Source organism: Eriocheir sinensis, chromosome 14 (genome assembly GCF_024679095.1).
Source record: "Eriocheir sinensis breed Jianghai 21 chromosome 14, ASM2467909v1, whole genome shotgun sequence".
In the NCBI taxonomy this organism is placed as follows: domain Eukaryota; kingdom Metazoa; phylum Arthropoda; class Malacostraca; order Decapoda; family Varunidae; genus Eriocheir; species Eriocheir sinensis.
Window position 1 is genome coordinate 22,150,528 of NC_066522.1, and position 23,079 is coordinate 22,173,606.

Genomic DNA, 23,079 nt, shown 5'->3' on the forward strand with positions numbered 1-23,079 from the left:
AGAGAACAAGAACAAGGAGGAGAATGAGAAAGAGCAGAAGGAGGAGGAGAAAAAAAAAAGAGGAAAAAGCGAAGGAGAAGGACGAGAAGGAGGGGGAAGAAAACGACACAGAGAGAGGGTGAACTATAGTACTCTTCAATACTTACTCTCTCGGCGATAATAAATCTTGTCAACTGAGGACCTCCCCTTCTCAGTGACCCTTGCGAGTATAAAAGAAACATGATGACGGTTAAGTATCCATTCATCTCGACCACCCTACACACACACATACACATACACACACGCACGAACACATGATTACCGTAAAAGTGGGCCAGCGGGGGACACATTGCAGAGAGTTTGCTAGCTAGGTCAGTGATTGCATATATTGTTTACGCTCCTAAGTCGGGTCAGAGGCAATAAGTCTGGCTTGTATAAGGAAGAGGAGGCGCTGGTTATTGATCCTGCGAAGTGGAATAAGAGAGGTGATTTTGATTTCCTGAGTCCTCTGTATAGGGAGTTACGTGTAGTTCTGTCCGTGGTCTGGTTGCGTGCTAGACTCGTGGTTGTCTGAGAGAGAGTGGGAAGAGAGAGAGAGAGAGAGAGAGAGAGAGAGAGAGAGAGAGAGAGAGAGAGAGAGAGAGAGAGAGAGAGAGAGAGAGAGAGAGAGAGAGAGAGAGAGAGAGAGAGAGAGAGAGAGAGAGAGAGAGAGAGAGAGAGAGAGGAGGGGGGGAGGCGCAATATGTCCCCGATCTCATCTTAGCACGATATTATCACACACACACACACACACACACACACACACACCACGTGACCCAAAAAATGATAAAACGCGTATACCTAATGAGAACGCAACGTCAGTGTGTGATTGCGAACTTCATTATAGCGTGTGTTGTTCGTCAGTTCGTACGTACGTAACCACCAGTCCAATTATCTCTCGTACTTGGAAGAGTCCAGGAAAGCGAGCTGAGGGATGAAAATGAAATACAGCCAGGAAAGAAATGTTTGTCAGTTTTCATTTTCATACTAGGGTCCATATCCTCAAACATATCACGGCTTACACACACACACACACACACACACACACACACACACACACACACACACACACACACACACACACACACACAAACACACACACTAACACCTATTTGTTAAGGCTTTCGTAGAGGTGTTAGTATTTCCATGGGTAGCTTTATGAGTCTCGTGGTGGTAGTTTGACAAGGCTTCTGAACCCACAACTGATAAGACTTTCGTAGAGGTTGTTGTATTAGTATTTCCATGAGTACTTTAATGAGCCCAGTGATAGTTTGACGATGCTTCTTCTGTACTCACACTTGATAAGGCTTTCGTAGAGGTTGTTGGGTCGGTATTTCCATGGGTAGTTTTATGTATACCTAGTGATAGTAGTTTGACGAGGTTTCTGAACCCACAACTGATAAGACTTTCGTAGAGGTTGTTGAATTAGTATTTCCATGAGTACTTTAATGACCTCAGTGATAGTTTGACGATGCTTCTTCTGTACTCACACTTGATAAGGCTTTCGTAGAGGTTGTTGGGTCAGTGTCTCTATGGGTAGCTGTATGAGTCTAGTGGTGGTAATTTGACGAGGGTTCTTTTGCACCATGAACGTGAAAAAAAAACACGCATGGGAACCCGAATAATCTGCTTTGCGGTCTTTGAAAATATGTGTTGTGAGACCTGAGAGCGCTTGAGAATGTGGACCAAATTAATCTTAACACAATGACTCAATTTTCCATGGAAGTTAATTAGTTTTTGCCTTATTGGAGTTTTTCTACCCTACCTCTAACCATGACACCCCTCCTCCCCCTCCTCCTTCTCCTCCTCTTCTCCTCCTCCTCCTCCTCCTCCTAAATCATTAACATACATTTGCTAATTTTTCCATGATATCTAGGTAGTTCTTTTTGCCTTATATAAGTAAATCTACCCTAACTCTACCCATGATATCCCTTCCTCTTCCTCCTCCTTTCCCTCCTTCTCCTCCTCCTCTCCCTGCGACGCTCATCCTCCCGTCCTTGAAGGCTCAGAGTCAGTCAGGTCACATACACGTCGCTGCCTTGCCGAGAGTTCGTTCACCTTGTTATTGAGTGCGTGCTCGGATGACCCGCCCTCAGCGCCTCAACTAATGTCTTTCTAATGACTTGCTTGTCCGCGCCCTGTAACATGTAAATGGGTGTATGCAAAGTGATCGGTGGCTCTCTCTTGTAATATTGAGGCTGAAAGGTTGGGGGGTGGGGGGGGGGGGGAATTGTAAGGATAGGTGAATGTATGTGTGAGGGGAGGGAGGTATGTGTGGGTGGGTGGGTGTGGGGGTGGGTGTGGAGGGGGATTGTGGTGGGGGGGCGATTGATCATTTTCACAGACTCCTTTCACACACACACACATCACATTGCACCCTTTAACAAATATCTAAACTAATGAGCCGCTTTCTTAAGCAAACAATACTATATACCTTCTGCATACGACTGTCAACGCTCTCTCATCCCTATGCTATCCAGATCCCTTATGTAAGAGTCAACCAGCATCTTCACTCCTTCATTTCTTACTCTATGTCATTGCCAGTCACAACAAGTCCTTATATTTTGTCCATTTATACTCGCTGAAGAACCAAACATAAAAAAATAACACCACAGATAGCACATTTAAACTTCGACGTCTAGCATTAACAAACAAGAATAAACCGCAGTGTATTAGCCAGCAAAATATATGTACTTAACTCAATCGGATCAGTGAATGGTAGCCTATTTTGTTACTGTTTTTGGATTATTTTTACCTTTGAGCTGCCTCCCTTTGCTGTAAAAAGTCTATAATTCAACCAGTGCAATCAATCTTCGTAACACACACAAGCCTGCAAGAAGGTGTTCCCGCGTGTCACAATATCCTACATCCTATATACAGTCTTGCCACACGCTCTCCGTTAACTAACACAAGACTTGGAAGCGGCACAGTGTTATATCAGAAACGCAAACACCTTTCGTACCCTTGATTAAAGCGACTAGATCCTGTTTCCTCCGACGCCTGAACTTTGCCATTCTAATCGTGTATATGTGTGTGTGTGTGTGTATCTAACATGAGTCGCTTAGTACAGGACGATGCTGAGAACACTTGGGAAGCACTACTGAGCCGTCCCATTGAGTGTTTGTCTTGTGTGTATGGAGGAGGGTGCGTGTGCGTGTGTGTGCGTGTATATGTTTCCAGGTACGCCATCCATACATGAAGGAGGGGGAGGGAGGGATAGAGGGGTTAGAGAGGATTGCCGATTGAGTCGCCTGTCTCGCCTCGGAGCCCACGCGGAGGGCCGACCAATGTTTAATGAATGAGAGGAATTACCTGGATGAGTGAGCGTGGTCCCTGCCCCTCAGAGGACGACCCCCCAGCCCCGGCAACCACGGATGGCCCGACGCCGCCACACGAATGCTTAACGGCTACACGGCTACACACGACTCTCGTTGGTGTGACGCTTCCTTCTCTCACATCAACTATTTCTAAAGGTCAAAGAAGGGTCAGTCGAGTTCTAATGAGTGTTATTTTAGGCTCATGGTACAGAAGAAGGGTCAAACTACCACCAGGGTCACAAAACTACCCCTGGAAATGCCCAAAACTCCGACGAAAGCCTTGTCAAATGTGTGTGTGTGGTTGGGCTCCGAAATGTTTAAAAATATGGCCCTCTACCTCATTCATTAAGCGTGGCTACCTTTGACCGATTGTGTTAGTATCTTACCGAACCCACCGCCCCGCCATCTCACCGTTCCACTATCAGTTCTGCGCCATAACGTTTATCCACTATGACTCGCGACAGCCGGTACTTACACACACACACACACACACACACACACACACACACACATCGTAATACACAGCGCCAACACACGCTTGCCTTTCAGCTTGGAGAGTGGAAACGGCTGGGCGTCTCCTTCTCAGCCTTGCCTCTGACACCTGCCAGTTCAGAGGTGACACATATGAGTCGGAGGCTGTAAACTGTATTTCGAGGTGCCTCTCTTCTCTGCTTTCTCGTCCGTGGCATCATAGCTTGGGGAGAGTTAGCTTAGGCGACAGACCTTACTCGCACGGCATCAGTTCAGAGGTAGCGGATAGAAGTCGGATGCTGTGAACTGTATTTTAGAGATTCATTTCTTCTATGCGTTCCCGTCCCAGTACTCGTCTTCAGCATCATAGTTTTGTGATAGTCAGCTCTTAGGAGACAGATCTTACTCGCACGTCACCAGGCAGTCCATAGGTAGTGAACATAAGTAGGATGCTGTGGACTGCATTCTTGGGTGGTGCCTCTCTCTTATACGTCTCCGTCACAGCACTTGTTTGGGGCATCATAGCTTAGGGAGAATGAGCTCCTAGGAGACATCTATTTTACAGGAATGGAGGCAGTTCAAGGGCAAAAACAAAGAGGAAACAAACAAATCCACTAACGCTGTTCCTAGTTGAGAGTAGCCGAACGAGGGTCAGAGTCGGATTGAGAGGCCCCTTGATACTCCCAATGGTGTTAGCCTAACCCCTTTATCCCCATTACTCCGGGCCAGTACGCCTTCAAACACCTACACGTTACATTCTATAAATTTAACTTATTCATTAAACCTTCGCTTCTCCATTCTCCTCACGCAAGTCTTTTATCGTCATGAACTATTCTCTTCTGATCGGTCTGTTTGTTTGATCAGTGACACTAATTTAAATGACTAATCACCTTGTAAATTAATTAGCAAGTCACTGGAATTTAATGAGAACAAAACAATAGCAAGCTCCAGCGTTTATAATCACGTGTTCGAGTGGAAGCAACAGTGGTTCTCTTCTTTACCCGCGAGGAAATGGAGCGTTTCGCGCGGCGCCCCAGGAAGCGCTGAGGCGGAAATGAGGGCTCGGCGCGGGGATGAGCTCCTCGCCTCGGCTTTGTCCACGCTAAGAACGGAGGGTAGAAATATTGACCGACTGCCTGCCCATAGTTGTCAGATCGGGACATAGGGCCACTTTCACAGTTCGCCATGATGGGTTAGTAAGCCTCCAAATCAATACCAGAGACTCAAAAAATTCCTTATGTAGTGTTTTGCGTTCATATTTAAGATGCGAAAGTTGAGGGAACCATACGGGAAGTCTCTTATGCATCTGGTGTTGCATCGAAAACCTAACCATTATGGAGTGTAGAAGATTAAATAGTTTGGTTTTGGCGATTACAAAGCCACTGTGTGTTGGACTGTGAAATTAGCTCATAGACTCGTTACCCAATCCCTCAGTTCTTCCTTGTCAGATTCCACTATTCGTTACCACTTTCCCAGACATCCTTATTCATTTGTTCCTCGTCTTCGTGGTGTAGTGGTTAGCATACCTAGCTGCGAGTCCGCTGGGCCAGGTTCGAATGCCCGTCCCAGCTGTTCATCCTCCCTTTCGGGCCGGTCGAAAAACGGGTACCTGGGAAAACCTGAGGAAGGTAAACTGTGGTAACCCGGCACAATGAGACGGAACTGAGCACCGAGGCCACGTGCAGCTATAACGTAATCCCCAAACTCTGCCTTTTATCACTTATTAATATATTCGTGCAAGTGATGATTCCCAGCATGTTGCATATTCTCAGGCTGTGCAGGCAAACAAATTATCGAACATGGCAGCCAGTTCAGGCACATACGATAACCAACCGTGCCCCAATCTGGTGAGAAAAATACTCCGTGGCAGCCCCGTGGCCACCCCGAGCCTCTTCCCGCCCCTCAACCCAATCCCGCGCCGCTCCCGTGTAATGTTCGCACGTCTCCCTTGATTTGTGGAGCGTAATCTGGGCCTGGTGGGTGGGTGTGAGGCCCGTTGTGATAAAGGTTCTTAGCTGCCCGTATTTTCAAACATTTCGGGCTTACACACCCTCATTTGATAAGGGTTTCGGAGGATTTATAGACATTTACAGGGGTAGTATTAGGACCCTGGTGGTAGTTTGACCCTTCTTCTGTGCCATGAACCGTTGTGATCGAGGTTCTTAGGTTCCCGTATCCTGAAACATTTCGGGCTTACACACCCACATTAGAATTTTGATAAGAGTTTCGGAGGAGTTGTAGACATTTACAGGGGTAGTATTAGGACTCTGGTGGTAGTTTGACCCTTCTTCTGTGCCATGAACCGTTGTGATCGAGGTTCTTAGGTGCCCGTATCCTCAAACATTTCGGGCTTACACACCCACATTAAAATTTTGATAAGAGTTTCGGAGGAGTTGTAGACATTTACAGGGGTAGTATTAGGACCCTGGTGGTAGTTTGACCCTTCTTCTGTGCCATGAACCGTTGTGATCGAGATTATTAGGTTCCCGTATCCTGAAACATTTCGGGCTTACACACCCACATTAAAATTTTGATAAGAGTTTCGGAGGAGTTGTAGACATTTACAGGGGTAGTATTAGGACCCTGGTGGTAGTTTGACCCTTCTTCTGTGCCATGAACCTAACAAGAACCCGATTGATCTTCTTCTCGACGTTTGGAGATAGTTAATGTGAGAGGGGGAAGGGTCTAAGCATAACGACGAAGCTTGCTCATTGTATTGGGGAGAACGCAGCATCCTGATCTTACTATAACCCAGCATCTAAAGATTCGTCCAGTAAAGACACTGAAGAACACCATATAGACGATGATATAGCCCATTACAATCTCCTAAACGCTGAAGAAGTAGTCAGATAGAGAGATGGAGATAAGGGTTGTGATGTGGGTTCTTGCTCGTTGTATTGAGGAGAGCTCGTCGTGCTAAGCTGTTACAACCCAACACCTGAAGATTCAACTGGTAAAAACGTTGCTGAACACTGTATAATCTATTACAACCTGTTAAACGTTGAAGAATATTAGTTTAATACAACCCAGCATTTAAAGTTTCGTCTCGTATAAATTTAATAACCCTGGACTATGTATTTTTTTCTTTTTTTGTGTGTGATCAAGTAATGTACAGGAATCAAACATCTTTTCTCTCTCTACCTATTTATCCATTTGTCTATCTCTATCTATCTCTTTCTCTCAGATCTAGACATTCAGAATACTTAACTCCTCTCTCCATCTGTCTATCTATCTATCTATCTATCTATTAATTTATCAATATATATCTTTCTCCCACCTCAAATTGTATTTAGACTTCCTTGTAATGCCAGGTTTCCAGTTTCCATTAGCGGGAGCAAAAAATTTAAGCCGATCTGTTTAGGGGGGCAGCGGTACTAGGCTTTACGAGCGCCCCTGGCAACAAAACATTCTGTAAAAACGATGAATTGGTAGAACTGGCGAATAGTTAAATAGTGCCTACGCTCTTGTCTTACCTGTACCCCTTGGAAACCTCTTCATTCTAAAATTTCTCCTCGTATTCCATTTCTAAGAACGTAACCTTACCTAACACAACCAATCTCTGTGTGTGTCTATCTCTCTCTATCTCAATCTGTCTATCTATCTATATCTATCTTTTTATCAGGTTTCCTCGTTACCCAGATGAAGAGATGAAATTTGAACCTCTATCGGCACAGGAGCAATCATGACGTACGTAAAGAGAAGAAATTGACCGAGTATACTAAGAAAAGATATAGGCACAAGAGGAAGCGGAAAACATCAGAAAATGCGTTTGTTTGGTAGTGAGGCGAATAGGCAATCACAAGAGTAGTCGCAGGTGTGTTATTAGTGGGAATGAAAGCGCTGGGAATTCGTGGAAAAGCGCGTGATTGTCAGTCTAGTCTCCCTTCATCAGTGTTGGCTGACTGGGTGGGTGTTCGTGCTGCCGGAAAGCCGAGTGTGAGCCTGAAGCCCAATTTATCAAGCTCCTCGCAGGCTCAGACCATCTGTGTCAAAAGGCTCTCGCAGAAGTTGCCGGAGTTTCCATGGGTGGTTTCTTCATCAGTATTGGCTGGGTGGGTGTTCATGCTGTAGGAGAGACGAGTGTGAGCCTGGAGTCCATATTATCAAGTTCTTCGCTGTCTCAATCCATCTATGTCAACAGGCTCTCGCAGAAGTTGTCAGGGTTCCTATGGGTGGTTTCTTGAGCCCGGTGGTAGTTTTGCAAGGCTTCCGCGCTGTGAACCGGAACAAGCACTCATAACAACCCGACGTAGCTCCTCTCTGACCTTGAAAAACGTTTGTAATAAGAGCCCCAAACGTTTAATAATGCGAGTGTGAGTGTGAGTGAGTTCCAGGCTACGGGAGAAGTGTGCAGTGTCATCTATCTATATCTATCTTTTTATCAGGTTTCCTCGTTACCCAGATGAAGAGATGAAATTTGAACCTCTATCGGCACAGGAGCAATCATGACGTACGTAAAGAGAAGAAATTGACCGAGTATACTAAGAAAAGATATAGGCACAAGAGGAAGCGGAAAACATCAGAAAATGCGTTTGTTTGGTAGTGAGGCGAATAGGCAATCACAAGAGTAGTCGCAGGTGTGTTATTAGTGGGAATGAAAGCGCTGGGAATTCGTGGAAAAGCGCGTGATTGTCAGTCTAGTCTCCCTTCATCAGTGTTGGCTGACTGGGTGGGTGTTCGTGCTGCCGGAAAGCCGAGTGTGAGCCTGAAGCCCAATTTATCAAGCTCCTCGCAGGCTCAGACCATCTGTGTCAAAAGGCTCTCGCAGAAGTTGCCGGAGTTTCCATGGGTGGTTTCTTCATCAGTGTTGGCTGGGTGGGTGTTCATGCTGTAGGAGAGACGAGTGTGAGCCTGGAGTCCATATTATCAAGTTCTTCGCTGTCTCAATCCATCTATGTCAACAGGCTCTCGCAGAAGTTGTCAGGGTTCCTATGGGTGGTTTCTTGAGCCCGGTGGTAGTTTGGCAAGGCTTCCACGCTGTGAACCGGAACAAGCACTCATAACAACCCGACGTAGCTCCTCTCTGACCTTGAAAAACGTTTGTAATAAGAGCCCCAAACGTTTGATAATACGAGTGAGTGTGAATGAGTGAGTTCCAGGCTACGTGAGAAGTGTGCAGTGCAAGAACGTAACCTTACCTAACACAAGTAATCTATTTTTGTTAATATGGAAATTAGCAAGCAAACGTTTCCTGTCTGATAAATGTATTTGCTAATTAGGGTTATTATAAACATTTGTTCGTCTGTCTGGCTGGCTGCTGGTCTGGGTCTCTCTCTGTCTCGTATTACCAAACGCTGCGGGCTCTTGCTAGGACCGTTTTCGAATGCCAGAGAGGAGACACGTCAGGTTGTCGTAAGTGTTTTCCGTTCACGGCGCATAAGCCTTCCAAAACTACCACCAGGCTTAAGAGGCTTCAAGAGGAGGGTATCTGGACACCTCTCCTCCCGAAATTGACCTCTCTTTCGGCCACCTCTTTGTATTCTTTTTAGGAGTAGCGAGTAGCGGGCTTTTTTTTATTAGTGTTTCCTTTTTTTGTGCCCTTGAGCTGTCTCCTTTGTTGTAAAAAAAACACCCAACCTCCTACAACTACCGCGAGAGCCTTTTTTTAAATAGATGAACTAAAGCTTCGAAGAGTTTGATAATGTGGGCCTCTCTCTCTCTCTCTCTCTGCCTCCCTGTCTCGTTTCGTTTACCGTTGGAAAGGCAGAGGAACGGGGTGGGTTTAGTAAGGTATTCCACGCTCCATACTCATGCTGATCATCTGTTATTATTCTCCCCTTTGAAAGACCCTCATCATTTGAATACGTCTTCCTCTCATCCTCCTCCCATATATTTGCTCTTTCTCCTCCTACTCCTCCTCCTCGTCATCATCATTATCGTTATTTTTGTTCCTTTCATCCATTTCCTCCTCCTCCTTCTCTTCTCTCTCTCTCTCTTTCTCTCTATATATATCTGTCTGTCTATCTATCTATCTATCTATCTATCTGTCTATCTCGGGATGCTCGTTATTGCTTGAACACACACACACACACACACACACACACACACACACACGTCGAGGGACCCCCATATTGGCTGCATCGTGGCGTGAACCTTTGGCACGCCGCGGGACAACTTGTGGAAGAAAACTTTATATATATTTGACACTTCTTGTTGCGCCCATCCATCATCCGGAGACCGATTCCTTCCTCCCCTGAGCCGCTGCTGGACACACGAAAAATATTATTGAGGTAGTTCTACGGTTTGACGCAGCGGATTTGTATGTAAGCTTGCCCGAAACTGACCTCTCTTCTGGCCAATCTTTCTTATGTTTACTTTAGTTGGGGTAGTGCATAGCTGCCTTTTTTTCTATTCTTTATTTTTACCTTTAATCGTCACCCCACACTCCCTCTCATCACAAGTCCCCTCTCTTACCCTCTCTCGCCCCAGCAAAGATTGGCCACATGTTAACTCCTACACATTGACCCAACACAACCTCACACTCTGCTAAAGTTACCCTCCTCAACACCACTCCACACTCCCTCTCATCACAAGTCCCCTCTCTAACCCACTCTCGCACCAGCATAAATTGGCGACATCGTAACCCTTCATCAGTTTCCAGGGCACTTGTTAACGCCTACACATTCACCCAACACAACCTCACACTCTGCTAAAGTTACCCTCCTCAACACCACTCCACACCCCCTCATCACAAGTCCCCTCTCTAACCCACTCTCGCACCAGCAAAGATTGGCCACATCGTAACCCTTCATCAGTTTCCAGGCCACATGTTAACGCCTACACATTCTCCCAACACAGCCTCCCCCTCAACACCACTCCACACTCCCTCTCATCGCAAGTCCCCTCTCTAACCCGCTCTCGCACCAGCAAAGATTGGCCACATCGCAACCTTTATTAATTAGTTTCCCGGAAATTGTCCACGGGAAGTTCTAGCACACGAGGGAGCTCCAGGCGGGGACAACTTCGCCTTTCTGTGTCGTTGTGGAAGCCGCTCAACCTCCTCCGCCAGCTGGTGCTCGGGTGGTCACGTCTGGTGTGGCCGCCCTCCTGTCGTTACCGCCACACCAGGGGGGAAGAGGAAAGGAGGGGAGGGGGTGACGGGAGGATAGTGATAGCGTAGGTAAAGGCGGAGGAAGGGGAGTGGATAATGGGGAGGTCAGCTTAATAATGTAATACCATTCAAGAGAGGATCCAGAGGAGGAGGACCTACGAAGCGACACAAAGCGATTTAAGTCAAAAGAAGAAGAAGAAGGAGAAGAAGAAGAAGAAGAAGAAGAAGGAGAAAAAGGAAAAGAAGAAGAAGAAGAAGAAGAAGAAGAAGAAGAAGAAGAAGAAGAAGAAAAAGAAGAAACGACAGCATGCGTAGAGGCGAAATAAACACAGGACACTCCACTTCAGCAGGACAACAAAGGTCCTTCCCAGCATTCTCCTCAGGCAAGAGAAAGCGTTTTGGTGTATAACGAGGCAGTACGATTTTTTTTTCTTTTCACAGCAATGGAGGCAGTTCAAGGGCAACACAAGCAGAACACAACCCCCAAAATAAAAGTTTAGCATCGTATTAGTTGAGTAATAGATGAGAGCTCCATAGTAATCCACGACGTAGTGTAGTTTAATCAATCCGTCGGGCGCTTCAGTGACCTACCGATTAAAGCACTTGCCGTACGAATGAAAAAGGGAGAGGTAATGAGAGGTGGAAAGCGGCGAGGAGAATATTAGGCAAACAGAAAGAGGAAGGGGACGGAACAAAGGAGGTCAGGAGTGAAGGGAGGTGGGAGGTATGGAAGGAGAGAGAACATGGAAGAGAAAATATCCGGGAGGCATATTTTGGAAGTCTCTCCCGATATGTGGTCCCTGAGTGAAGACGCCCGGCTGTAACTTCGAACGTACCACGGGCCGTTCTGTAAAATACTCTTATTGTGATCCCCACTCAAAATTACCTTACATAACCTAACCTAACCTAACCTATCCTGTTTATAAGTAGGCGGCACATACCCGTACAGACTTCTGGAATGTGCAACCGGGAGTGGGAGAGAGGAAGAGAGAGAAAGAGATGAATGGCAGGGAAAAATGATAAATGAAGGATGGAAGGATGTTATATAGAGTGTAGAATACCTTACTACCAGAACCACCCCCGTCCCTCCTCACCCACCCACACACACACATACGTCAGGTTGGTTCCAAGCTCTAATGCGTTGTCTTCGTAAACCACCAAAGAAAACTATATTCTACGTTATGGTTAGTTTTTTCACTTGGCGCCAGATATACTTAAAATATTTCCACCACAATTTAGTCAGGCTTTCAAAGGGTTAGTTCCGTAGTCAAAAACGTTGTCTTCATAAATCTCCAAAGCAAACTATATTTCCCAATAATGGTCAGGCTTTCTACTCGGCACCTGATACTAAAGATAATTCCTGTTTAGTTTCCTTTAAAGAATCTTAGCTTCTTTAAAAAATTAAAAAACAAGCAGTATACAAGGAATTTTATCGTCTTTAGTATTTGGTATTGGAGCAGCTGTTGTTGTTGTTGTTGTTGTTGTTGTTGTTGTTGTTTTAGCGCAAAGGAAGCAGCTCAAGGACAAAAAAGATCATTTCTGTATACTTTCCTTTAAAAAATCTAGTTTTACATCAACATCAAGCACTATACAAGCTAGAATTTTCATCGTCTTGAGTAGTAGGTTTTGAAACAGAGTTATTGTTATTTTTACTACAGCAAAGGACGCAGCTTAACAGTGTGAGCTTATGTTGAGTGTATGTGAAAGGGTTGACTTGTGGCCAATGTGTACTAAGGAGACCGAGAGAAGGTTATGGTTAGGACGACTGTGAGGTTGGTTTCGCTGAGGTCTTGTTGGTATTGGGTATGAGACTGTGTTGGATCTTATCGCATTAATAATATCCTTGTAACTAGGCAGCAAAGACGTATATCTTATAGTTAAATCATCATTAGTTCTTGGTGGGTGGTTGTGAGGCTGGATGAGTGGGCGCCATGCCACTCAGGGACGGAGGCGACGCTTTCATCCACTACACAGGGTCGAATTCAAGTGTAGGACAAGTGTTGGGGTGATACGCGACTTGGCTTGAGGCTCCCCCGTCACTTCCTCATCTCGTCTCATGCCAAGGACGCCGGGAAGGGCAAAGAAAAGGATTATCACCAAACATGGACGTCGGAAAAGGCAGAGAAAAGGAAGAAAAAGACCATCATAAAACTCTGATGTCGGGAAAGGCAAAGAAAAGGCCACCCCACACACGGACGTCGGGAAAGGTTAAGAAAAGGGCCATCACAAAACACGAACGTAGGAAAAGGCAGAGAAAAAGGCCATCACAAAACACGAACGTCGGAAATAGCAAAGAAAAGGCCATCACAAACCATAGACGTCTGAAAGGGCAGAGAAAAAGGCCATCACAGAACACGAACGTCGGAAAAGGTTAAGAAAAGGACCATCGCAGAACATGGACATCAAAAAGGGCGAAGAGAATAGGCCATCACGAAAACCTGCATCAGTATCCATAAGAAGGAGAAAGTTTTTAATATAAGATCGATTTTTTTTATTCCTGAAGTGTTGTTGATGCACCGAGAAACGTAATTTAAGATGGTAATATTTTTTTATGTAATTTTTTTCGTTCCTTATTGCTAAAGTTCCTCCTCTCATTAATATTCAGATTCGTAAGACATAGAGAAGATGGGAAGCAAAGAAACATATTACTGTGTAAGATCTCTCTCTCTCTCTCTCTCTCTCTCTCTCTCTCTCTCTCTCTCTCTCTCTCTCTCTCTCTCTCTCTCTCTCTCTCTCTCTCTCTCTCTCTCATCTTCCCGCCGTCCGTCAAAACTTTCCAGCTATGCAAGACTCGCAAAGCCGTGGACTCTATAGTTTCTTCGCTTTTTTCTCCCCTCACCTCGGCGCGGCATCTCGGCCCTCCCTTAATACCCGGGACACACGCGCGACCCTTTCCACCAAAGAATGTACGTAGCATGTCACCTTCAATGGAAATTCTTTAGTAGTATCCCACCCCGTCTGCCTCGAGTTCCTGCACGTGTATGAGACATTGATCCCCCTTCTCCTCCTCCTCCTTCTCCTTATCTTTCTTCTATATACACTCTTTCGTATTCTTGGGGTCATAAGTACGTCACCTCCTATATGGAATTCCCTCCTTGGAGCTCTGCGTCATCCCTCGTGAGTCACCTCCAGCAGTCTCTGAGCTACACGCCGTAACTAACACCCACACAGTCCAACCCACGCAGTAGAGAGTTGAGATATATTTGCTAAGATTCAAACACCAATGCAATCAGAGCCCATATTTTAAACCCACATTTGATAAGGCTTTCGTAGAGGTTGTTGTGTTAGTACTTTCATGGGTGGTTTTATGAGCTTGGGTATAGATTGACAAGGTTTATGTACTATGCGCGTGAATACTCATGAGAACTCGACTTATCTCCTTTGTGGCCTTGAGAAATATTTAATGTGAGAGCCGAAAGCGCCTGAGAATATGAACCCTGGGCTCGCATTAAGGAAAACTGAGCTGGTCTATAAAAAATTAAGTATTGCCACGTTGAAGGTCCATTATCAGTTTGTTTTGGCGTAGTTCTGTTTGGTTATGTCTGCTCAGTTTTCCAGATTAGTTTTATTTGGTCACGTCTGTTCAGTTTTCAAGAGTGTTTTATTTTCTTATGTCTGTTTACCTTCCAAAGTTGTTCTGTTTGGTTATGATAGCTCAGTTTTCCAGAGAAGTTTTATTTGGTTATGTCTGCTCAGTTTTCAAGAGTGTTTTATTTTCTTATGTCTGTTTACCTTCCAAAGTAGTTCTGTTTGGTTGCGTCTATTCAGTTTTCCAGAGAAGTTTTATTTGGTTATGTCTGCTCAGTTTTCCAGAGTGTTTTATTTGGTTACGTTTGCTTACCTTCCAAAGTAGTTCTGTTTGGTTGCATCTGTTCAGTTTTCCAGAGAAGTTTTATTTGGTTATGTCTGCTCAGTTTTCCAGAGTGTTTTATTTGGTTACGTTTGCTTACCTTCCAAAGTAGTTCTGTTTGGTTGCGTCTATTCAGTTTTTCAGAGAAGTTTTATTTGGTTATGTCTGCTCAGTTTTCCAGAGTGTTTTATTTGGTTACGTCTGTTCATTTTTCCAGAGTATGCTTTTTTTTCTCTGTTCAGTTTTCCAGGGTAGTTTTATTTTGTTACGTCTTCAGTTTTCCAGAGTATATGTTTTTTTTTCTCTGGTATGATTGGCTTCAACACCCTTCAGCACATTTTTTCAGGCGCCCACCTCCAGCACACGAGTTAAAAATCCCATTAGCTTAACTGCCCGTGTCGGTCGTTTGGCATTCGCTCGACCCACCCCAAGGCGTCACAGCTTTCGTCTGACTTTAAAACTATATAGATTTTTTTCTGTTAGTGCGCTGCAGTGAGTGGTCAGTGGATATCTGGAGCATTGAAATTAAAGGTAGTTCCGTATTCTCAGACAACCTCAGCTCTCATAGAAATATTTCCAATGGCCACAAAGGAGATTAGTCAGATTCTCATGAGTGGGGGTTTTTTTCGCATTAAAAACACAGAAGCCTTGTCAAACCATCACAAGGCTCATGGAAATGCTAACATAAACTCTGTGAAAGCTTCGTCAAATGGGGATGAGTAAGTCCCGAAATGTTTGAGAATACCGGACTAAAAAGCTAAAAAAATAAGGTTGGAAAGGAAGGGAAGGAGGAAAGGAGAGAAGGGGAGAGTGTCAGACGCCGGGCAGTCGGTGTGCAGACATGCCGCCACTTGCCAAAAATCACGGCCAAGGACACCCAAAAATAGTTTCCAGCGACACGTCTTCCATCTCCCATGAACTTCTTTTTCTTTAGCGAACTACATAAAGAAAAACAATGAAAATTTCCTAAGCCTTCAATAGTTTGTCGTACATAGACGCCACTTCTCACACCCCAAAAACTATTACTTGTTTCTTAACCGACAGATTCCTCTAGTTTAGCTTTCGTTAAGGAACACAGCATTGTCAGAGGAGTGTAGTTTGCTGGTCCTTGCGGTCACCATGCGGCTTGGGAACAGTCTATAGCCTCTAGGTGACAGTCTAGTGGAGATGAGGAAGAACATGAATCCACACACCTGCCCGGGGTAATGGAGTTCTTACCTATATACCACAGGCTCAAGGGTCAAGGCAACGGAGAGGGGCACTGAGGCCACGCGCAACTATAGAGTATGCCCCAAACTTTACCACGATTATAATTTGACCACGACTACCATTTTCTGCAGCAAATATATAGGTGATTTCTGCAATACTCCGCTAACCACCTATGCAGTAAAAGTAAATGAAGGCGATACGATTCTAACTGGCTTATTCACGTTCCTAATGCATAAGAAAGTTCAGGAGGGACTGTACTATACTGGAAGAGAAAGTAAAGAAAAGGCGAAACGAACCACCTTTGCAGTAAAAGTGAATGAAGGCGACACGATTCTAACCGGCTAATTCACGTTCCTAATGCATAAGAAAGTTTTGGGAGGACTGTAACTAATAGAAAACAGAGGTAATAAAGGTTGAAACACTCACCTCCTTCTTTTATTATAGTTTTCCTGGCTTTTGTTTGTCTTAATCCATCTTTTTTTTACTCCATTCTTTTTATGACACACGTAAACTTCACAAATTACCTCCTATTATATCACGTCCACATACTGTATTCAAGGGGTTGTGGCAATATCTTTCATTAAAACTGTTATTCGAATCTTCCATTAAAAACACCATTCTAACTGACGTGTCCATGCTATTAATGCCTAAGAAAGTTTGAGGAGGGCTGTAAGTAATGTGAGAAAGTTATGAAAAGTTGAAACACTCACCTTCTTGTAATCCTTCTTATATTTTACTTTTCCTGTCCCTTTGTTTGTCTTAATTCACTAATGTTACTCCAAATCTTTTTCTGACACACTTTAAATCCACACGTTAATTCACATTATATCACGTCCACATGCTATATATTCAAGAGGTTGTAATAATATCTTTCATTAAGGCCGTTATTCGACTCTTCCATTAAGAAAAACCTGGACTTTGCTCTCTTGAACGTAACAGTCTTGCCACCGGTAATCGCGACTTATCACTTGGCCCGCGTCCAGTGCCTGCCGCCGCTCCTGGCCACGCGTCACGCAGAGCTGAGCCGACACACGCACCGAGAGCCCCGCAGCAAGGCACGTCCAGAGATGCTGCGTCGACGTGGGACCAACCGAGACTGAACCAACCTTCGCCGCTCTCGTTCTTGTCTTCGTTTTCGTTTTCGTTTTCGTTTTCTCTCTCTCTCTCTCTCTCTCTCTCTCTCTCTCTCTCTCTCTCTCTCTCTCTCTCTCTCTCGTTATTAAATTTGTTCTAAAGTAAACCATATCACCCTATAAAAAAATAAAGTCTTCCGAACATGACGGTGTATCAGACTTTAGAAAAATGCGATATAAACGAAAATTTCGAAGAATAAGTCGCATCATTCTTCAGAGCGGAGCGCGCCTGGACGATAATTTTATATGCGCCTCCACGGTCTAGCAGTTAGCACTCCTAACTACGAATCCGCGGGTCTGGGTTCGTATCCTGGCCAGAGGTTTGAACATTGGACCCCTGGGTAGTCGGCGCACAGCCCATCCAGCTGTTCAAATTTTCTTTTGGGGCTGGTCGATAAATGGGTACCTAGGATTCTTGGGGAAGGTAAATTGTAGTGCCCCAGCACCCACCACAGGCTCAAGAGCTAAGGGGACGAAGCCACGCGCAGCTATAGCGTATGTCCCTAACTTTACCTTTACCTTCAACATATGATAAACACAGTGAGGCAGAATAAAACTGTTCTGAGAGAGGAGGCATAAATCTGGGGTGTTAGCTTTGACCCTCATGGGAGCCGGGGTAATGTAAACACGGATTGCTGTATCCGTAGAGTTTTCCGCGTCACTGTATAGGTGACGCTCCACCCGTAAGTTTTTCTTCTAGGCATTGGAAAGCTGGCGATAATCTGGTAGAAATCTTGATGGAAAACCTTCTCCAATCAGTCTTCTAGTGCTAAATGTGGCAGGAGATTTACCGAGATTTTATATTGAACTAAATGTTAATATTTTGTTGGGGGTTGGGGGTTTTTTTAAGAAAACAGCTCAAGGGCAAAATAAAAGAAAACAATAATAAAAAAAAAACGCCCGCAAATCGATGCTCCTACAATAAGTGCCACCCATAACTGTCTTTCTTGCAGAAGAGGTGAGCTAAGGCAAATAACATGAGAGCATGTGTGACTGACAAACTCCATGAGAGTGAGAGAGGAGTCCAGCCAGTCAGGAGAGGCCTGACAAACACTGGCAAGGCTTGAGAGGAACACTCCACTGGAGTAGACTAGAGTGTCTTGATGGTGAAGGACATCAGTCAGGAAGAAAGTCGTTTGTGCTTACTTAATGAACTTTTATCTAAGCATCAGTTTTCTTTATCTAAATTTTGTAGTATTTCAGATATTTAGATTTCACTATTGTTAGTGCAAAATTGCCATGACAGTTCAGCAATTAAAAGTCATCGGAGTTCATTAAACATAGAGCAGTAGAGGGAATAAGTCCATATTTTGTGCACTATCATATTTTCAAAATGGTTATGAAAAAAATGTACATAGTACCCACCCATGAACATTTCTTTTTTACAAAATCTTTGTCTGAAACCTGTGTGACACACAGTTTCTTAACTGTATATTAGGGTTGGCAAGATACACTGATTTTACAACTCCTTTCTCCTCAGAGTGGCAAGGGTCTAATAGAGATAATTATTATGGTTTGCTAAATAAGTTCCTTGCCATTCCTACTCTCTCTTTGCTGTTTTATGGGGGCTAGTTTGCACTAATTGCTTGCCCTAGATATATGTAGACCTCTTCTCACTCAGGTAGTTTTCCTTTGCTTAACACTTTTGAACTGGAATTTTCTCACTTCTCATGGAATTGAACAGCTGCACTGCTCTCTCTTTATATATCTTCCACCACCTTCATGTATGGGTCATCTGTGCTTTGTCTCCTGAGTGCCTGCATGGATGCTGGAGTTTTAAATGAATCAAATCCTTTCTCATAATCAACAGAACTCATGTCTAGTGGTATATTGTTCTCAGTTGATTTTTCAATCCTTTGAATTTCAGCTTTTTTGAGGGGGGGGCTTGTCCGAGTCTGGTGTTGCAGTTATTCTCTTTCTTATGATCTTCATGAAAAATTGTGGATTACAGAAAGAAGACTAATTGGTCAGCAGTCTTTTCTGTTGCATTTTTGTGAATTAACATAATGGTAGCAGTTATGCTGGCTCTAGGAACTGTTACTGGAAGCATTTTTGTACATATCTAAGCAAGTTTATTAAGAATGAAATCACCTAAACCTTTAATTATGCCTCTACTAAGACCACATACTCCTGCATTGCCTAGATTCATATCTTTCAAAGCTTTCTTGACTTCATCCGCAGTTTCACAGGAAACTTACAAGTTCAGCAAATCCTTTTCCTCCCCACCATCCTCCTGCTCACCCTCATCACTGTACAGTTCAGTGTAGAATATGTGATCCACACTCTAGGTAAAATATAAAAATATAGGAAAAGATTTTATTTACAATGCAGTATGCTAATCAACAAACAAATTACATGTTAACAAACTTAATGCACTAATAATGTATACATATCAAGCAGACCACATCGACGCTCCCCCCTACTTCTTGCTGGGTCCGCCCATCTCATGCAGCTGGTTGTACAAGCTTCGAAGCTCCAAGTCAGGGATGAAACGGTGCTGAAAACAGGGCTTTCCTTAGTTCACTCCACATAATAAATATAAAAGTAATCTGTCATATATTTCCCATGAAGTTTCTTAACACTAAACATGGAGGCCAAAGGTTGAGAAAAAGCAAAATTGTTCTTATAGGTAGACAAAATCCAGTGAAATATAATACATAACTAATCAAAGGCCCATTTTACACCAAATACATAATGCTAAATTTGCTGTCTTCAAAATAAGCATTACATTAGGTTAAGACAAATGACAAACTCGTTCCATTGTATCCACTCAACTTGATCTCTGGTCATCCCACCTTTGTGCTACTCATCGTGGACCTACCTCCGTGTATTCATGTTGGTGTTCGTGAACGGACAGCTCAACACCTTCAGGTAATCCAGCCTGTATCAACTCAATGAACAGCGGAGCCATGGTTGCTGGGAGATCTGCCAACTGTTGCAAATATATTGTTATAAATTAATCAGTCAATCAATCATTTTCTCTCTCTTTTTTTTTTCTTTTCTTTTTTTTCTTTTTTTTTTTTTACATGGCAACTGAACCTCCCTCAAGAAAGTAGTACAGTGAAAGCTCTTCAGTTGTATCTGTTTACACATATCTTCCTTGTGCATACCAGTCCTGGCTCCCATTTCCCTCCCTGGCTCCCAGATATTCAAGCAAACTGTGCATTCTCATGTCAAGGTCAACCTCCAAATTTTGGGCAAATAGAAAAATGTAGTTTTCCTATTACTGCACACAAAGGAGAGAATCCTAAATTAAAATGTCTCATGCCCTTAGAATACATTCCAATGTTCATAGATAAAAAGATATATAGATAGTAACCAAATACATAATTTGAAAAATCCACGCAGAGCCTACCTGAACATCCCGCTCATAGACCTGAAGGTAATAGTCCGCCTCCACCTTGGTACTGCGTGGCTTCAGGGTCTGGATGTGGAACTTTTCACACGGAGTTGCCCAGCTGAAAGAACCAGTGTTGACTTTAACACTTTTCATTGCCAAGGTATATGGAGCTTCTTGAAATCTGTACAGTACTTAATAGTTTATATTTTTCTGTTACCATACTGAAATAATAGTTAGCCTTCTAGATTTAAAGATCTTATGAAATATCATATAAAGTTCATTCTCTTTTTATAAAATAATAAATATAAAGCCACTTAGTATACTATTACATGTATACTTAAAACTTTTCTTCTGTATTAAGAGGCTCCACCCACCCGTCCTCCACATCAAGGCCCATGTTGAGGGCTGTGTTGTGGACCCACTTCCCGTAATGCTCCAGGACAGTAAAGTCATATCCCTTCATCTGGACATTCACTAAGTTGTACTCCGGCACTTCTGGTCCTACAGCCTGTACAACAAATATCAAAGGCTTATATACTTTCATTATTCATTTATTTGTTTAATAATTCATATATTTAATTTCATATAAAACGGAGAAAATGCTACCATTTCATATTTCATAGCCTGTGAGGCAAATCTGCTAAATCTTATATATATCTAAACTTGCATCATAAGGTTATTCATGTATTGCATTTTATATTTCAAAAGAATACAAATCAGTGAATTGGATAAATTTCTTTTTCATGAATAACTAACTATTTATAAATAGGATACCTTTAAGTAATCATTTAGCAACAAGAAAACTGGTGACTAAAAATTCTACATAAGCTATGAGTTAAAAACTTGCATCTAAATACGGAGGTTCCGTTTCAATGTGAAGCTTCTGGCTGGTGGAAGAAAAGGAGCGTCTGGCCAAATGAGATAGCCTTGTCAGAGCCTTTACCTGAAAGAGTAAAAAATATCATTCTTACCTTTTTAATTCTGTATTTAGAAGCACCATTTATACTGCCCTATCCGACAGAAAACAGAAAAATTCTTCCTCGGCCCAAAATCATTTATGCATCAATCACTTTATGTCACAAACAAGCCATGAAGAAATATAAAATTAGGGAAGTCTATATAACATAACAATTATAGGTGTCTGTTAACTAGTTCCAGATCAATATAACAAGGAAAGATGTCTATAAACTAGTTCCGGCTCAGTACAAGTAAAGATGTCTGTAAACTAGTTCCAGCTCGATATAACAAGTAAAGATGTCTGTACACTAGTTCCAACTCGACACAGTGAGCAAGATCTTACCCTGCACAAGGCTGCCATGACGTCTTGAAGCAATAATTCTGCACCAGGGAAGGGTTGGGGCAAGATGTCTCAATACCCCGGGTCTGCTTGTCTACTGTCAACAACAACGGACTCACATGCAATATTCTTTTATTTCTGCTAAATGAAATCCAGCAGTTTCATTTTATTATGCATCGTTAATACTGTCTTGTCTATACCGTGAACAACAATGCAGTGACTCCTCTGTTTCAATTACAAGAAGTCTAGCAATTTCATCTTATTATGCATCGAGTTAATAGTATGCCATAGTTATTTCCATTGCCTTTGTCATACCTTGAGAAGAGTGCTGTATGCTTGAGGAAGACTTGGAAGGCGATATAAGGGCTGAGGGAGTTTGCCCAGTAGGTCTTCTAGTGTTGGTCAGTGGGTATTAAGCTTGGGTAGGGAGACTCTGAAGATGGCAAGAGTAGAGTGGAGTCTTGGGCAGTGCAAAAAGGTGTGGGTTAGGATTTACTTTATCTTTCTGCAGCCTTCCCTATCTCGTTTCCTACTCAACCAACTGCTCTTCTGTGGGTAATAAGGTAGTCTTCTTCTTTTGCTTCTTCTTCTAAGGCCGTCTTCCTCCTCCTCTAAGGCCTTCTTCCTGTTTTAGGGGCCGGCTGAAGAATATTGGAAGAGAGCAATAACAACAAACGATGATGATTTTCAGTGTTTGTAACGGTGTGACTTTTCCCAACAACCTCTCGTGTGTGTGGGAGATAAGAAATATATTGAAAAATTTGATTGATTGATTGATTGATGGCTTATTGTTACAAAGGCATACAACAAAGGAGAAGAGAGGAATATATGCCATCCAAACCCTGCAGGCAATACATAATGTGATTTGCAATAATACGAGAAAGAACCATATATCCTACAACAGGGAAAGAGACCGCTTCTACAAATAAATATGTAATCAATGGTCTGATCAGTTTCCTTATGATAGTTATTTTCGATTAGGTAACAACGTGAGGCATTGTGAAGAAATTAGGTCATTGGTGGCACACACGAGGGTAGTGCCAGAGAGCAATGAAGTCGGTTCGCCCCTTACATCAACTATTCTCAAAGGCCAAAAAGGAGATAAATCGGGCTATAATGACTGTTCTTTGAGGTTCATGGTACAGAAGACAGACAAAACTACCACTAGGGTCATAAAAATACCCCAGGAAATGCCCATGAATCCTACGAAAGCCTTATCAAATATGTTTCTGCTTGGGAGCCGATCTGTTCAATAAGGCGCTGCGCTCTCATAGTAATTCGTTTTTTGCCCCATTGATGAGATATTTAAAGATTTTAGTTACAATGTATGACCTATCTATTCTACCTATCATATATCACCATTGAGAAATCATGTATCTTTCCCTCTGTGGTA

General features: G+C 43.3%; 2 protein-coding genes across 3 annotated transcripts in view; both read right to left on the reverse strand.

Annotated features, from left to right (window-relative positions):
* LOC126998645 (trissin receptor-like) overlaps positions 1-16,995 on the reverse strand; it is a 118,285-nt gene extending 101,290 nt beyond the window's left edge. Inside the window, exon 1 of the mRNA XM_050860594.1 lies at positions 16,627-16,995. The gene's annotated coding sequence lies outside the window, so the exon portion shown is untranslated. The remainder of the gene's footprint in view (positions 1-16,626) is intronic.
* A 2,358-nt stretch (positions 16,996-19,353) lies between these two features.
* On the reverse strand, positions 19,354-22,389 carry LOC126998650 (39S ribosomal protein L48, mitochondrial-like). 2 transcript variants are annotated; one of them, XM_050860603.1, is made up of 7 exons: positions 22,002-22,389; positions 21,690-21,780; positions 21,237-21,332; positions 20,764-20,897; positions 20,405-20,507; positions 19,871-19,981; positions 19,354-19,546 (listed from the first exon to the last, which is right to left on the reverse strand). In XM_050860603.1, the coding sequence occupies exons 2-7, from the start codon at positions 21,705-21,707 to the stop codon at positions 19,469-19,471; spliced, it is 540 nt and encodes a 179-aa protein (XP_050716560.1). In that variant the 5' UTR covers positions 21,708-21,780; positions 22,002-22,389; the 3' UTR covers positions 19,354-19,468. The 2 variants fall into 2 exon arrangements, with proteins under 2 accessions (XP_050716560.1, XP_050716559.1); XM_050860602.1 differs by having other exon boundaries at positions 21,690-21,783.
* Positions 22,390-23,079: the final 690 nt, after the last annotated feature.

Coding starts and splice junctions, on each gene's coding strand:
- LOC126998650 (XM_050860603.1), bottom strand. Junction 20,898..21,236: donor CGGAACCTCCGTATTTAGAT/GCAAGTTTTTAA, acceptor TTTGTTGTACAG/GCTGTAGGACCAGAAGTGCC. Junction 19,982..20,404: donor TCTATGAGCGGGATGTTCAG/GTAGGCTCTGCG, acceptor TATTTGCAACAG/TTGGCAGATCTCCCAGCAAC.